Consider the following 16,791-nt stretch of genomic DNA (forward strand, 5'->3'; position numbering starts at 1 on the left):
AAATTTTCAGAAGTGGCTGGCTTGAATTGGTCTTTAAAGTAGTCCCCTGTAATCTCCTTTTCATTATCTCTGTCTTACCCGGGTAGAATTTCAGATCTCATCCTTGTTGGAAGCGCCAAAGCATTTCTTAAACACTGACACAGGAATAGATGAATTTCTCTGCTCTAATCTGGATTCTGGAAATTTTCTTGCCTAGATTTTACCATTTGACGATTGTTTTCTATCTTACCTGAAATTCTCACTTTTGTAACCTCTTGACATTCATACTCCGTGAGCAAAGGAACACAGATGGATGGACTGGCTGACCATGAAAGGTGGTAGAAACTCTGACCAAGCAACTTGTGGAAAAATGTGAAAGTCAGGGTTGTTTTTTCCTAGTCTCTTACCCGTGAAACAAACACTGATTCCTCTCCTTAAAATGCTATTTCTAGTTCAGACCAGATAATTCAGTGAAGATCTTCTTATCAGGACCTTCCCTTCTACTGACTGAATGTTCCTCTTCCATGGAACCACTTCCAAAAGGATACTGAAGGAAGGAGGAAAATGAGCACCGTGAAGTGTGGAGGGCTCACTGCGTTCTTCTATATCACATCTTGTGAGAAGAGGTCTGGAGCTTGAAGTGGAATGACCCGCTCCCCTGGGGCCCCGCCAGCCAGTCCATCCTGTGGGGCAGCTTAAACACACTCTGCAGCCTCAGGCTGCTCTACTCTCCCCAGCAAACCTCACCTGTTAACTGGGGCTTAGCGCTGTGCATGTAGCTTCCATTCATCATGGGGGTCTCTTTTATAACTAAGATATATACTCCCTTTTCAGTCTCTTGATCTTGGTTAATGCTTCAATGGGACAGATTTTCTATCTAGTTTCTCGGAACAAAGTTTTTCTGGCCACAACACCGCTAGTCCCTGAAGCTGGCTGGCTACTGCTTTTTACCTCTCTGGGACCCGCCTTCCTCCATTGTCTGTATCAGTCTCATCTGATGCCGCTGGTACAGCTACTCAGTGTACTGGCTGAACTTTCCAGGCATCCGCCTCTTTATTTATTTCCTTTTCTTTATTTTCTTTTCTTAACACACTTTCATCTTGACTGCATGTTTCATCACAAGCAGAACTTTAAGAGATCCTCATGTCCAGGTTATACTCCAAACTAATTAATTCAGAATGTCTGGGGTGGTACCAGGCATCAGGATTTTGATAAGTTTTCAAGGTTCTTAGCCAAGTCGAGAATCACTCACCACCAGCCCCTATCCAAATCCATTCCCGGTCCTTCACGTGTCTATTCTCTGGCCTGAGGCTGTAAGACAAACTCAGATATCTCTTTCCACATTCTTTGCGTTGCTCCTGACCACTAACCACTGAGCATCATGGATTCCAGACCTCGAATCTATCTGGATAGCTGACGTTTCTGAGATACGTCGCATCAGCCCCCCCTAGCTTCTTCCTTACTCCACTTGGTAGATGGTACCCCTAGACTCTCATCCTCTCTATGTATCCTGATTCAATTTCCAATTATACCAGTGTGGCTAGATGAGGACCTGAAGGAAAAACATGTCTTCCCTAGGAAATTAACATTTTTTTAAAGTATTCTAAGTACTTTTAATCTGCATGAGTGAGTGTGCATGGGGAATTAGAAATACTGTTTCTCAAATGCTTTTCCAAGGCTGTTGTACTGACTTGTAAAGAGAGGGTTAGGTAAGAGCTCAGGAGACTTGGTTCGCTTGCAATTTTGTATCAAATATTGTTTGAGTATATACATTTAGATAATATACATGAAATTGTTTTGAAAAGTAAAAAATGATACTCAATGAGAAGTATTCCTATGTTACTTTTATAACTAAAATGAATTTGGTGTCACTTATTTATTTAACACACGTTTGTCGACTGCTCACGTTGTGCAGGGCCTGGAGGGGGATGTTAGTATGATCCATTCATTTTATTATTAGTTTTATTTACCAAACATATATTAATAATCTACTGTTGGAAAAGAAATCTAGCAAGTGTCTAGAGTTACTGTCTTCTGATTTCTTTTCCTTTACACATGATAGTTTTATATAACTTCCAGTGTTACATAAAATTTCTGTTGTGTGTACTCTACCAGTCTCATAAACAGAAAGTCTAGATCAAGTATTTGCATAAGTCATCAAACGTGCAACAGCTGAAAACTGAAAAACAACCACCTTTAAGTAAAACCTCAAGAGTTAAAAAATTAAATTTAAATTTAAATTTAATTTAATTTTAAATTTTAATTTTAAATTTTAATAAAATTTAAAATTAAGTATTTGAAATATATAAAAATCTAACTTTCATTTAGAATTGGAGACCCATGTGCACATTGGACCAGGAACGTGACCTAAAAAATAAGGAGAGCTTGAAATATTTGTACAACTGGGTGATATTTCACATGAAGAAAGCCTTCAGAAAGTGCTGAAACATGTAGAGTGTGATTAGATAGGTATTCTTTACATCTGATTTTCTTTTCAGAACCATGAAAATTCTAAAGACTTTATAGCAAAATATGAAATAAAAAGAAATATTTTACCTGTTGGATCAAAGTCTGGAAAGTAATCTGGGCAGTACTGATGGGACAATACTCCAGCCGGTGTATCATCCCAACACAGCCATCCATCCCAGGTACGGTTGCAATACGGACCTGATGATTCAGAAAGAAATTAATATTGACATTGGAAAAAGTTGCAGAATCATCAACAGGACTTAACAGTGTTCGATAGGATCTAGCCACTTAATAGTTATTCTGGAGCTCTCTTTGTGCATATGGAAATATTAGAAAGAACAGTAGCAGCAACAAAATAAAGATATTAACTTTACCAACTCTAAATCGAATTTACATTTTTATAGGTTTTCTCCATTTGCTCTTCAAAAGACATGCATGTCATCTGTATGGAATCTTTCCTCCAAAATCTTTCCTTTAAAATATCTTCAGAGGGGCGCCTGGGTGGCTCAGTGGGCTAAAGCCTCTGCCTTGGGCTCAGGGTCCTGGGATCGAACCCTGCATCAGAATCTCTGCTCAACGGGGAGCCTGCTTCCATTCCTCTCTCTGCCTGCCTCTCTGCCTGCTTGTGGTCTCTGTCTGTCAAATAAATGAATAAAATCTTTTTTTAAAAAAAGAAAATATCTTCAGAAATGCTGCAAAGAAATCTTGCGAAAGTATATGCAATATCACCCCTGGATAAGAGGCTTAATTTGAAAAAATTCTATGGCTTTAGAACATACAGATCTTCCTAAACATTAACTTAAAATTGGTTGCCTTGGATGGTTCTATTCTTAATTTTTTTAAAGATCTATTTATTTTCTTGAGAGAGAGAGCAAGAGAGTACACACAAGAGCAGGGGAGGAGCAGAGGGAGAAGGAAAGAGAAAATCCTCAGACTCCCCGCTGAGTATAGAGCCTGATTCAGGGCTTGATCCCACAACCCTGAGATCATGACCTGAGCAGAAATCAGGAGTCAGATGCTTAACAGACTAAGCCGCCCAGGCATCCCTTGAAAAATTCTATTCTTAATCCAAGGGTTTAAAATTCAATTGTTCAAAATTCCTATTGGAGTTGCATTTGTAGACAGTTAACAGATTATGTATAAAACTAGTCTTATTATTTTAGAATCACACTTTATTAGTGACTAAAGTAATGCTCAATTTGAGCAGTTTATGTATTTATCAGCTTTGACTCCAAGTAGTTTCTCACTCCTTTCAAAATTTAATCTACCCTAACACGTGAAGATTTGCCTCTATAAAGCTATCCAAAAGAATAAGACTCCGCCTTTGAGGTCAGTTCTTAGAAAGAAAGAGAGGGAGACAGATGGGGACGGAGGGAAGGAAGGTGGGAGGGAGGGAGGGAGGAGAAAGAAAAGAATAGAAAAGAAAAGAGCAAAAAGATTAAAAAGAAAAGAAAAAATCTCAATATAATGATCATAGTATGAAAGTTCAACCTCCCCAAATGATTAGGACTGAAGTGCAGGAGCCTGCTCTCACTTGGTCTCCGAAAATAAATTTCGTGTTTCTATCGTTTCATTTGTTTCAGAGGAATGGTTTGTCTGTGGGCAGAGCCACATCTAATAACTTTTCAGGTCCTTAAAAAAACATTAAAACTATGCAGACGGAAGAATAACCTGTATCTGTCTTTTAATTGCCTTGAGTTTTGTTTAAAGGAAAATGCTAAAAATAGGAACTAGAAATTAAAACTTTAACTATTTGAAGACAAACCACACGTAGAAACAGAATATACTTAAAAAATATTCCGCCTACCAAGCGGTGTTATCTTAGAATAGACAAGGGTACACATGGTCCTGTTGGGACTTTTCAAATGCTTTAGGGGACAGGGGAGAGAACTGGATGTAGTAATGTTTGGCAATCACATAGCCTTCTATAGCTAATAGAATGAGCTTGGTTCTGAAAATATTTGAACAGTCCCACAGAGCATTCTAGAGAAGGTGATAGATAAACAATGCCTGCCTAGGAGACAGATTTTATTAGTTCCTCTGAGAACTGCAGGTAGAAAAGAGAAAGGAATAGCCAGAGTTGCCAACCCATTGACAGTTAAGGGAAGATACTGCCTCATTAACCCAAGCAAGACAGGGTTTTGACAGGATTGACCTGAGGCTAATTCTCTGCCCAAGATTTTCCACTTCCCTTCCTGTCATTTTCCAGTTCCTTTCCATCACTTAGCCCTGTATTGTTCCTCCTTGCCAGGTGTGAATACTGAGTTATTGTAGTAATTTTGTCATAGGTGCTGCTGTTAGCCCAAAACCAGTTGGGTGAGCCTGGGCAAAGAAAGTAGACATGTCTCCAACATGAAATACACAAACATACCATAATTTGAAAACCACTGTTAAAAATGCTGGCATATTAAAATTAGTCAAAACATATTTATCCATGGAAGAAAATGAGCCTTTAATGATGCTTGAAAACATATTTGCGGAGATCCATCTTCTTACCTTCTCCTTGGTATGGGGGTAACTGCTGCATGCGGTCATAGCATTTGTACTGCGCATCCGACATTTTCTTTCGTCCTAGGACATACAGAAATGGCTCGGACTTCATATTGGGAGGATAGGTGTTATTCGAATTGGCAGGAAGAATTGGGGTTGGGTGCTGTATTTAAAAAAAAACATTGGTTACCTATACAGAGCGGGAATGGGTGAATGCAAAAATAAATGAAACAATCAAAAAGTTTGAAAACATTTTCCTTCATGAGTAACAATTACAAATAATCTCCACATAGGATATTTTCTTCATAACTAAAAAGTATATTTATATTTCATCTACAAACTCCACCTACAAATTTCATATTTGTATTTGTTCCATTCACTGCTAAAAATGTATAGCACCCACCCAAACCCACGCACCTCTTTATCATATAAGAGTGTTTTAATTTTATTATCACTGTAAAGTTTAGAAGTAAACAAAACAAATAACCTGATTTCCAAAAAATATTAACATTAAATCAATTTTGCCCTCTTTGGAACTTCTAATAATCATGAGTCATACTATTAAAAATAGATATATTACTGCAATAAATAAGCTTTTATATTAGATTATTTTAGCTTTTTAAAAATTTGTGCTTAGAATATGTACACTGCCAAAAATTCACCCCAGTTTTTCCACAGAACAAACAAAATCTGTTCTTCTGAGATATTCTGCGTTTGATGCTTGGCCTCAATATCTTTAATTTGGTTTCATCAGCAGATGATTTACACAGGGTATTTATTCTCACTGCTGAAAACCAATGTAAATCTTAAATATTTCTCCTAGTGTTTCCGCTTATTTGGTTCAGGTGGACAAGGGTCACGATCACCATCTAACCCATCGTCCCAAGTTGTGTTTATGTAGAGTTCAATCTCTTTTGTGGCCATGATGTTTTTGGTGGTGTCTGAATCTGCGATTTTCTATATCCATGTTCTTCATAGAGACTTTTTTTTTCAGAGAAGACTGCAAGCTTCAGCCCGCACTGACTTTCCTTCTTCTAAAGTTAAGAATACTCCTTGCTCTCTTTCTATCACACCTGTTAAACACACTGTTTATTTGGCCTGATTCTGTCTAAATTATTCTAAGATTAAAGTTTCCCCAAATGTACCCATGGCAGAAATAGTGTTGGGTACTTTTTTTTTTAATGCCTCACAGTCTCTAAAACAAACTCATTTTTATTAAGTTGAGCTGTATAAGTCAGGCGACTCATAGGAGAACCACACTGTTTTCCAGTGTGTGTCATTGTGAAGATGGGCGTCCTGTCCTCTAAGATAGTGCGGTATTAAATGCTAAACTATACAGTGCATGATACAGCAATAATTCAGAACAGGCAGAGGGCAGAGAGCAAGAACAGTCAGGGAGGACTAGAGATAACAAGGGAGACTTTGAATTGGACTTCGAGTGCCTGCCCAGGCCGAGCAGAGGGAAAGCTTTCTGGATGGAGGGAAAGGAACGCATCTAAGTCCCAGAGGTAGGAAATGACATGAGTGAGACTCTGCAAGGAAACCATCCTTCCTGGAGGGGAACATCTTTGGAGGTTAGTAATAAATGGAGTCAAGGAAAAATCAGGAAATACAGAGCCCTAAGAAAATAAATACAAAGTGCATGGTGCAATGAAAGGTTCAATACATTTTAGCTAATGTTACTACAACATGACAATAAAATAAAGATCTCATGCCAGTTTTTGATCAGTGAAGGTTGCTAAAGTAAAGTGTTAGGAAAATTCATGTGGTGGGCACCAGATGTCCACAGATCAGAGCTGGGGAGGGAGCCAGGAAGCCCAAGGCTTGACTGGATCACAGCAGGAGGGAGCAGGGAAGCACAGCCCTCAGTATTTTCTCAAATAATAAAAAGATATATTTGAATATAAGGAAATACAAGGAAAGGAGAACAGTAATAGTCTGATAGCTCTGATATTTTAACCTATATAATGGAAAAAGTGGGAGTGCCCTGAGAAGGGAGAAGTTGGGCAAAGAAAACCCTTAGAGGGGGAAGAAGGTAAGTTCTCTTTTGTACTTGTTTTGAAGGTGCCAGCAAGCCTTCCAAGCAGAAATTGCTTACCAACGGAAGAGTTTCTGAATACTTGATACTTCTAACTCTAGATGGACATTTACTGTGAGTATGGCTGATACTACTCTTTAACTATTAGGATTATTTCTAATTTTAATGCCTCTTGAGTGTATGACAATGAAAAGAGAAATTAATGTACTGACAGAAATTATTTAAAAATGTACAGATCCTTTACCAATGTAGTTGAACATCATTGTGCCGTCATATGACCCTTTCTTACTTATTTTAAGACCAGCCAATTGGCAAATAGTCGTTGTTTGCTAGGAAGTCAAACATTATGCTAGAAACTGAGGATACAGTGCTGGATAAAACAAGCATAGATCCTGCCCTCGTGGAGCTTACAGACTAGCAAGAAAGACCAACATCATAAAATATTTTCAGACACCAGAAATTGTGACAGTAAAGAATCATCAATCACTGAATGCTCAGAAATTCCTTCAGGAATTGGAATGTGTTTTGGGGGTAACAAAGATTTATTTTGAAGAGATTTCATGTTAAGACTTCATTTTGGATTGTATGAACCTACATTTGTATGAACACATGTGTCTGTGCATGTTTTAATAATCTCACTAGAGATCATCATAACCATGGTCTTTAATAGATCATTGTGTTCCTCACAATAAGAGATATTAATTACAGGTTAACCTTGGGCATCTATTTTACATTTTTTGTGCCTCTATTCTTAGAATCTTTCATTGACATGAGAATTATCATTTCATATATTACTTATTTATGGGCCATCTTTCTCACCATATTCAAATCATATTAGAAGATGGAATGTGATGTCATATATAAAATTTATATTTTAGATATTAGGGACTATTTTGTTTAAGTTTCGCATTCTTTCCAGAAGTAACATTCTGAATTCTATCTTTAAATGGACTGGGCAGCCAGTTAAGAAATGTTCCTGGAAACCATGGTGGGGGGGCATTATGTACAAAGATATCAAGAGGAAAACCCTGTACTTGTAGTTTCAATTACAGCATTATTTGTTCTAATGCAGTTTTAACACCAGTAACAGTATAGATATGACCATCTGAAAGAGCAGGTGTCAATCATGTGGACGATAGTAGCATCAATCCTACCATTCTTGCAATATTGAAACAAACTCCAGTGAACTTGGTTTGGAGCCTGGTTCCATAGAGATTGTTTCAACACTGAAGGAATGAGAAATTAGAACTCCTGTTGTAGATAAGCCATAGTGGTCTGAGTCTGCTCCTTGTCTGGTTCGTGTGTGAGCTTGATGATGGAATCTTTCCAGTGGTAACTGAATGTTTCAGTGATTTTTTTTTCTGAAAATAACATACACATTGAGGAATTCTGTCTATGTAGGTGGATATAGACAGATAATTCTTTATATATATATACATGTATGTATATATATATATAATTCCAAAAATGGAATTACTACTGCTTGACAATAATACATATACAAATTTCATAAAGTTCATTGGACATACACACTTTTTGCTGACAATTTTGTACCAATAAAAGTGGCTAGTGAGGTGGTAGAGTTTTCAGCAATATAGAGGCAAAATAGAAGCAAAGTGAGTAGATAAGACCACCAAGAAATGTGAAAGATTTAAAAAAATTTTACCTATCTTAAGTATTACATTTATGTGATATATTTGGGGTGTAAATAAATATTTTATGCTCACGTGAGGGTAGAGATGAGATATTAAGGGCACATTGCTTTTGTGGACAAAGATTGGGACTCAAAGCTTTACATACATCTCACATGATTTTACATGATTTTTCCAAAGCAAAACAAAAACCAACCTCTTCATTGTTGTCCCGTGTAGCAGTTTAGCCACCGTATATGTGATGTCACTCCTAAAGGTGCAAGCAAATGGCGTCACAAATACGACTGCCAAGCTGCCACCAATACCTGTAGTCCTCAGCCGAAACACCGCTGGTTCTTTCGGGTAATAAATACTCTGCTTCCCACATGCCGGGTACTGTTCTAGGTGCTGGAGACTCAGCAGTGAAGAATACTAGCCAGGTCCCTGCCCTCATGGGGCTTACATTCTAGGTTTCGTGCACACTCGTCATGGAGTTTAGTGGAAAGTGAGCTGGTTTGAATGGTCATGGAGTCAAGGAATTCCTACTTTGATGTAACACAACCAGCCTACTTTTGGGTTACAGGTGGTTTCTAGAAGCACAGAGACAAAAATAATTACAGGACTGTTCTGTGTAAAACTTTAAGAAGCGGTCCATCTCTTCAGTGGTTTAAACCTCATGAACGTGGGAACCCATGCGATGGTGCTGGCATAGGGAAAGATTCCTAATGATTGTCAGAGACAGAACTACTCTAAAAGGAACATGATTCTAGAATCCACAAACTGATAGAACCAACAGGACTCTGATGTCGCCATCCTTAATACTGACAATGTAGATGTTGGGATTTTATTTGTAGGTTTCGGTTACTTACACTTTTCAAAATAACAATGGATAAAACAGAACTTTGTAAAATATTAGCCCTGGTTTTTCCAGATAGCATCAGATGGTTGGTGTCCTATGTACTTTCTATGTAAGCATTATATAAACAACAAAACTGCTGCATAATTTTAAATTCTAAGCAAATAAGGGAATGCAGCTTAATTAACAACAGAATGCCTCTCCAAAGAATCTACTTTTTCTATGTCCTCATCATCGTTGTTATAATTATCATCATCACTACATTTTGAGGCTCGCTAAGCCCTGTTCTAAGTCTATTTATTGCATTACTATAGGTAAGGAAGAGAAAGTGAGGGGATGGTTTTGCTTAATGTAAACTTAGGCTCATGGAATGTGGTAACAAACTGATACTTGAAACAGCATTTGGAAATCAGGTTGGTAGAATTCAACAGACACACACATAGTGGTTTTTCAAACCAATTTACTTAAGAAATAATATTTTATAGTGATTTAAATCAATATCGCTTTATTAAAAAATTTAATTTTCTTGGAGGAGTATCCATTGTGGAACACAATGAATGTTTTAGGAGGAAACCAACATATCAAAAATTTTTTATGGTAGAATTCTCCAAATCAAATATATGAACCAAATACAGGATAAAGAAGCAAATTTCTCTTTGTCACAGCAGAGAGCACAAAATCACTCAGGTACCCTGTGCAACATGTTTGCTAGCAAAGAGATGCTCACAAACCAGAAAACTTTTCTGTCCATGGCTCAAATACGTGAAATTCTTTTAATGTCTGAATTATAAGATATATTGGGTAAAAGTTTTGAATAACATATCAGAAATGATCTCTCATCTTTGCAGTAGTATTCAAACTGTCTTATTTGTATCGAGTAAGTTACTTTAGTAACTTAATAACTACTTTTGTTTTGTCACTGTCAAATATAATTATATGGTTTATGAAATAAAATTATTTAGAAATATTTACATGTAATTGATCACAAGGGTTTAATTTAAGCTCTAAAAATAATAATATCAATTATGAATTGGCACATACCACTATTTCTGCAACTATAGAATCTCATATAAGTCATGGGCAGTTAGAGACAAAATTAAATATGCTAGTAGTTCCTAAAATATTCTTGTTTAAGTGTTTTTATTATATTTACAATGACATGAAGTTACTTGCATTTCCAAATACTGGATTACTTTTAGCAAATTATACTTTATTTTATCTAAAGATTAAAATAATACAACAATATTACATAATAAAATAGACTATAGTCATTATCCAGGTAGATACAAAAGGGCTACATTAACAATCATACCCATAAACCATTTATTTAATGTATAACATTACAAAATAAAAATTCCCTTAAAAATGAGATGAACATTTTTGGAATATTAGTACTTTTCCCTGAATAATGTTAAGAGAAATAGTTTATGCAAACTTGTAAGCCAATGACTACTCATGAATTAAAAATGTAGGTCCTGGGACCCTGGGAGAGTTTTGTGTAGGTGACTATAATAATATCAGGTACTGACTGATTTTTATTGCCCCTATGATTCATTGGTCACTGTTGTCTTGATGTGCTAGAAAGGATAAGGATCAAGACAACTCCTAATTTATTTATGTAAAATTTACTCATCTCTCTTTCATGTGTGTTGTGGAAGTTGATATGATGGTGGGTTAGTGAAGTCAACACAAATAAATAGACAGGCCCCGGTAGCATTTTCTAAGATAATTGCAGTTCTGACTTCTTGCTAACCATTTAGGAATAAAACAATATAAAAGCTCATAAATTGGACATGATTTAAAAGGTTAGAGAAAGAGTTATGAAATGACATTGGTCTGTTAAGACTTAAGATTCTTAGTTTTTTTGAGGGATGCATTTAAAATTAATAACCTGACTGAAAGTTTTCAGATGTTTGAAAAAGACAGGAACCTGGAAACTGTGTTTCAAATCCACCTGTCTAACATGAAAAATGTTTTACCCAGGAACATTATTAACCTTTCATGTTAAATTCCAAGATAATGTGGATATGTCTCAAGTTAATGCTAAAGTTTTGTAAACAAAGCTAACATTTCTCAGGGAACCATAACACTAATCTAAATTGGGAAAATTCAGAGTGCGGATCTGTTAACAAAATATCAAGAAAAGGATAGTTTTGAGGAACTTATGACTGGTGGAACTTAGTTTTGGCAAGATGTCTACCCTTCCTAATGTCTATTCAATTGTACGCTCTATTTCAGCATTCTTGATTAATGTAGCTTAAAAATGATGTTTTACTTACATTTAGAAAGATGAAGAGTACCAAGCACCGGCGTGTGAATGTGAACTTCATTTTTGGTTTTTGAAGATGGTCGTCCAAATCCTAGAAAAACATAAATGTAACAAAGACATTTACATTAATAAATACAGCTTTAATCTTGACTAGAGTTCATTTCTTTTTCTTGTCTTTCTATTTCACTTGGAGAGGATCATGTCCCAAGACACTCTACATAAAATTCATGTATGTAAGCAATATGCTGGGGATGCAAATATAGTCGCATGTTCCACGCCCCTTCCTTCCAGCCAGGGAGGACTGGTGTCTGGTCGTTGTCAAAAGTCCTATTATGAAATTCCGGAGCCACCTGTACATATCAGGACCAAAATAAAGGATTCGGAAAAATCATGAGCAGCCAATGTGGACTTCAGTTAATCCGTGGCATCAATAAAACTGCTGAAAATTTCAGTGGAAACATCCACAAAGAAATCATTTCACTGGACAGGAAGGAATACGACCTAACGATTTGTGAAGGATCGTTAGTCATCCCTCTAGGCAATTTAAGGCCAACTTTGACTTGAGTCGTCTTATTTAGAGCCTTGAGCATTTTTCTTTCCTACAAAATTTTCTACAAGCTTCAAGTTGCTACTAAGAATGAATTTCTTCAATAGCAAGGATTGACTATGTCACCTAACAGCTCACCGTTCCTTCTCACAAGCATGTAAGAGAAACATGTGGCTGTGTCACAAATAACAATTTCTCGTGACTGTGCAGATAATTTTACACAAGGAAAGGTAATTAAAAAAGCCAAAAATTAAATATGTATATATATCTATTTTTTTTATATTTGTGTGAAACTGTATTTCACCTAAGCGTGAGTGGTTATGACTGCATCATATGTCTTATACTTCCTCCTAGGTCTAAGTTAGTATCTACATTGTTTGCCTGATTTACTGGCTCCCCAATGAGTAAGTTGTATTCCATTTATATATTAGTACTATGGGAAGAGAAAATGAAGAAGAAATTAAAGTCTTCTCCCCGTTTGCTAGCCCGGGTACAAGGATGGACAGTGAAAGATTTCAAGAAGGGAAGTAGGGGAAAGAGAAGGAGATTTTAATTTGTCTTCTCCCTCAATGGAAAATATTGCTACCTGAGTATTGGATGAGTCTTATTCTGAGGTGAAAGGTAGGACTTTTGAAATGTATTATGGGGGAGAAAAAAAGAAATGTATTATGGGTACTCATGAAATTAACACAGCTTCCCTTAACTAGATCTTGCTTTTTTAGAAGGAAATTATAGACATACATTAAATTTCTACAGGTCTGCTGCTTATGGTGGTCTTATGATTTAGCCTCTGAGAGAAGCAGGATGTGTGGAACATTATGGGTGCCAGAATTAAAAGCCAGATCTCTTCTTCAGATGAAAGTCCTACTCATTAATTCCAAATGTGAGGGCTAAGCACAGTGAGAAGTCAGCTTTTCTATGAAGGTGAATATGGGGTGATTAGGCAGTTAATTGGCTTGTTCTATCTATGTCATATATTTGATGCCATTTGACATTTTATAAAGTATAAGTTGCTAGGTTTTGGCTCAACAGTATCGTTACCATGAGGAGCATTAGAAGTTGTGGGACAATTGTCCCCTTGAAGGTGAGTGAGGCTTCCCAGTCATTTTGCTATAGGAAAGGGAAGCCCCATGGTTTCATAGCCCCACACACTGCTTTTATGATTGTACCATGAACAACTAAGGGGAATGAAAATAGTATGGACATGGATCTCAGTGAATATTTAGAAATGACAGAGTGGTTTAGTCAAAAAACAGAGTCCTTTCCTTTTTCCTATTAAGTGCAGAGGTCTATAACTTTAAATATTCTTGCCTTATTTTGAACTATAACAAATTACTCATGTGCAACTTTATAGAAGATCTGGGCTATACTAAACCTGCCTCTAGTCAGAAAGGTTCAGTCGTAATTCTCCCAGGTTAAAACAGCACTTTTCAGATATGCCTCTCTTTGAGAGAAATATTTCATGGTGATCTGAGAAGAGGAGAAGGAGAACATGGAAGTAGAAATAGTGAATAAAGACAGGACTTTATGAATTTAAGGGAGAAAAACATGGCAAAAAAAAAAAACAGTAGAATCAGAATGGAGAATGAAGGGGCGCCTGGGTGGCTCAGTGGGTTAAAGCCTCTGCCTTCGGCTTGGGTCATGGTCCCGGGGTCCTGGGATCGAGCCCCGTGTTGGTTTTCTGCTCTGCTGGGAGCTTGCTTCCTCCTCTCTCTCTCTGCCTGCCTCTCTGCCTACTTGTGATCTCTGTCAAATAAATTAATAAAATCTTAAAAAAAAAAAAGAATGGAGAATGAAGTAATTCACCTTCACGAAGATTCTTTCAAGGAAAGAGGGAAAAAAAGGATGAGGTTAAAAAGAATGACAGACATGGAGAACCCAAACGAACTAACAGAGACGTATAGCTTAGTTGAATGGATGATTAAAGAACGGATAGACTGCAGTGTGGACTCTCAGGAAAGACTAACCTGGAAAGACTAACCTGAAATTTCCAACAGGTAGGGTTCAGAATTCAGTGACTCTGAAGAGAACTGTTTTAACCTAAGGCTTAGAGAGTTAAACCTGCACCCAAACAGGAAAGGACAAAGTCGGGCAAACAGCGGCTAATGGAGATAAATAGGAAACTTGGAAATGTTCGATTTGGAGTGGGTATTTCTGAGACAGGTAGCCTGTGATCAGACAGTCATCTGGAACCCTGGAAGATGACTCCGAGAAACCAGAACAAAGATTGACTTTGACATTAGATGATTTATTTGTTTACTTCCTGATGTTTTCCCTATTCTTTCTCTACAGGAAGGACTTTATTCAGTTTTGTCACCCAAGAACCTAGAAAGAAATCTGGAACACAGTAAGTGCTCGGTGAATGTTGGTTGCTTAGTTTAAGGGGTGATATAGGGTCAGAATGTGGTAAGACAGCAAGCATTATTCTTTTCCCAAAGAGCTCTAATTGTAGAGCCAAGAGATTCTAATTTCTACTTTTACTTTTATGATTTCTTTTATTTTGGACAAGTAGCTTCACCTCTATGCCACTTCCCGGTCTATGTAAAGACTCCTTGACCAATCCTCCTTTGACTAGAAGAACACACTTCCATATGTGAAACATATTGATTCCCCTGGATCTGTCCAGCAGTCTAATTACTTAGTGCAGTGGTTTCTAAGATGTCTTTTAGGCACCCTTGTTTAAAAAAGATAAAAGCTTGGGGCGCCTGGGTGGCTCAGTGGGTTAAAGCCTCTGCCTTCAGCTCAGGTCATGATTTCAGGGTCCTGGAATCGAGCCCCACATCGAGCCTCTGCTCAGCAGGGAGCCTGCTTCCTCCTCTCTCTCTATCTCTCTCTTTTTGCCTGCCTCTCTGCCTACTTGTGATCTCTATCTGTCAAATAAATAAAATCTTAAAAAAAAAATTAAAAAAATAAAAAAGATAAAAGCTTTTATGGAAGCCCCATATAGCCCCATATAGAAACCAGATGAAGGTAGAGTCTAAAAACTTGACTGTGGAGTTTGATACAGAACATGGAAATGAAATAACCTTGGACAGTGGTTCAGCTACTGGGTAGGACAACAGAATCTGTCCTGGTTTGAATCCACAAAGGAGCACTCATCACTAATCTCCTCCCTAGCAAATTGTATTCCTTTGTTGCAGGGATGAGCTGGTCAGTGGAAACCACTTCTATTAATACACTCAGTCTAAATCACTAATTCAATGATGATGATTGAATAGAATAATCTTCATTTAAGGAGAACAAATTTCCTTGACATGTAAAGTTACATTGTTTTTATTTATTTATTTTTTGTGGAAAGAATATGAAATGTCAAAGTCTGAAAATAATGTGTCTATTCTCATAGATCAGCATTTCCAAAAGTGTATTCCATAGAATAGCAGTAATCCCATGAGAAGCAGCATAAAATAAAGTTTCCATGGCCAAAAATGTTTAGGAAATTAAGCATTTCCTATATTCTTCTTAGAGATCTACCATAGACATTAGCACATTAAAGTAGCTAATTTTCCTGTACCAAAACCACTAGTTTGACTTCATTAAGTCTTCGTTCTCCAAACCTGTTTGACGATGAAACCCCCCCCTTTTTTTTTTCAATCACGGTTATTAACCCATCTACAGAATATACTTTGGAAAATGCTCTTTTGGCTCGATGGCAATTTCTAACCCACCATAGTCTATTAAGTTTGCAAGTCATGAGAAAGAGCTGCCCTTTTACTTAAAAATTTCTTTTTTCTTCTCCATGGAGCAAAAGTGGAATTTCTGAGGTCTTAAATATTCCCCAGCCTTGGTACAAAGCCCAAAGCTATAAAAGGCATCTCAGAGGCAATTGCTCCTTTGGAGCATTATTCTTTAAGATCCTCTCCCCTAATACCCTGGCTATGAGAACAGGAGTGGGATGGGGGTATGGGCAAAGAGCAGGAAGGAGAAGAAACAGGCACTGCTTTTCTCAGAGTAGCGAGAGCCTTTTGTCTATAATCCGTTTTGTCTATAATCCATTGTCTATATAATCCATTTGGTCTATAATCCATTGCCTAGAATCCATTTCAAATCTGAAATCTGACATTTGTTTTGAAGACAGATCTATCTAGTAAGCTTCTGCAGGTATAGTCCAAGTGGACAGGTAAATATATTTTGTGAAGCCACAAGGTCTGCTGGTTTGTTGTCTTAACAATGCCTTCTGTTTGGATAACGCCTTGATTACATGATCTATTTGGAAATTGTTCTTCATTACTACAGGAACTCACTTGCCAAGATACAATGTCATCATAAACCCAATTTCTGTTGGCCTATTATGCAAAGGAAAGCAACTTTTTGCTTCTCATCATGGGTTTAAAATGCTCATCTGACTCCAAGCTCCAAGTTTAGTTAGTAAGAATTGGTATTTCTGCCTTGGGGAGCTGTTTTCGGTAAACAGGTTGGCACGTCATGTAAAAGAGTCTAGATGAGAAGGGGAGCAGAATAAAAATGATGTCATACTGGAAAAAAATGACTTTTCCTTTGACTCTTGTCAGGGGC

General features: G+C 37.1%; 1 protein-coding gene across 1 annotated transcript in view; it reads right to left on the reverse strand.

Moving 5' to 3' along the window:
• Positions 1-16,791, reverse strand: part of CALCR (calcitonin receptor) — a 155,899-nt gene that overhangs the window by 51,038 nt on the left and 88,070 nt on the right. Inside the window, exons 3-5 of the mRNA XM_044246039.1 lie at positions 11,743-11,823; positions 4,945-5,101; positions 2,536-2,646 (exon numbers count right to left, since the gene is read on the reverse strand). Of these exons, the coding sequence (XP_044101974.1) occupies positions 2,536-2,646; positions 4,945-5,101; positions 11,743-11,793 (319 nt within the window). The 5' untranslated portion in view covers positions 11,794-11,823. The remainder of the gene's footprint in view (positions 1-2,535; positions 2,647-4,944; positions 5,102-11,742; positions 11,824-16,791) is intronic.

The sequence above is a fragment of the Neovison vison genome, chromosome 4 (genome assembly GCF_020171115.1).
Source record: "Neovison vison isolate M4711 chromosome 4, ASM_NN_V1, whole genome shotgun sequence".
In the NCBI taxonomy this organism is placed as follows: Eukaryota; Metazoa; Chordata; class Mammalia; order Carnivora; family Mustelidae; genus Neogale; species Neogale vison.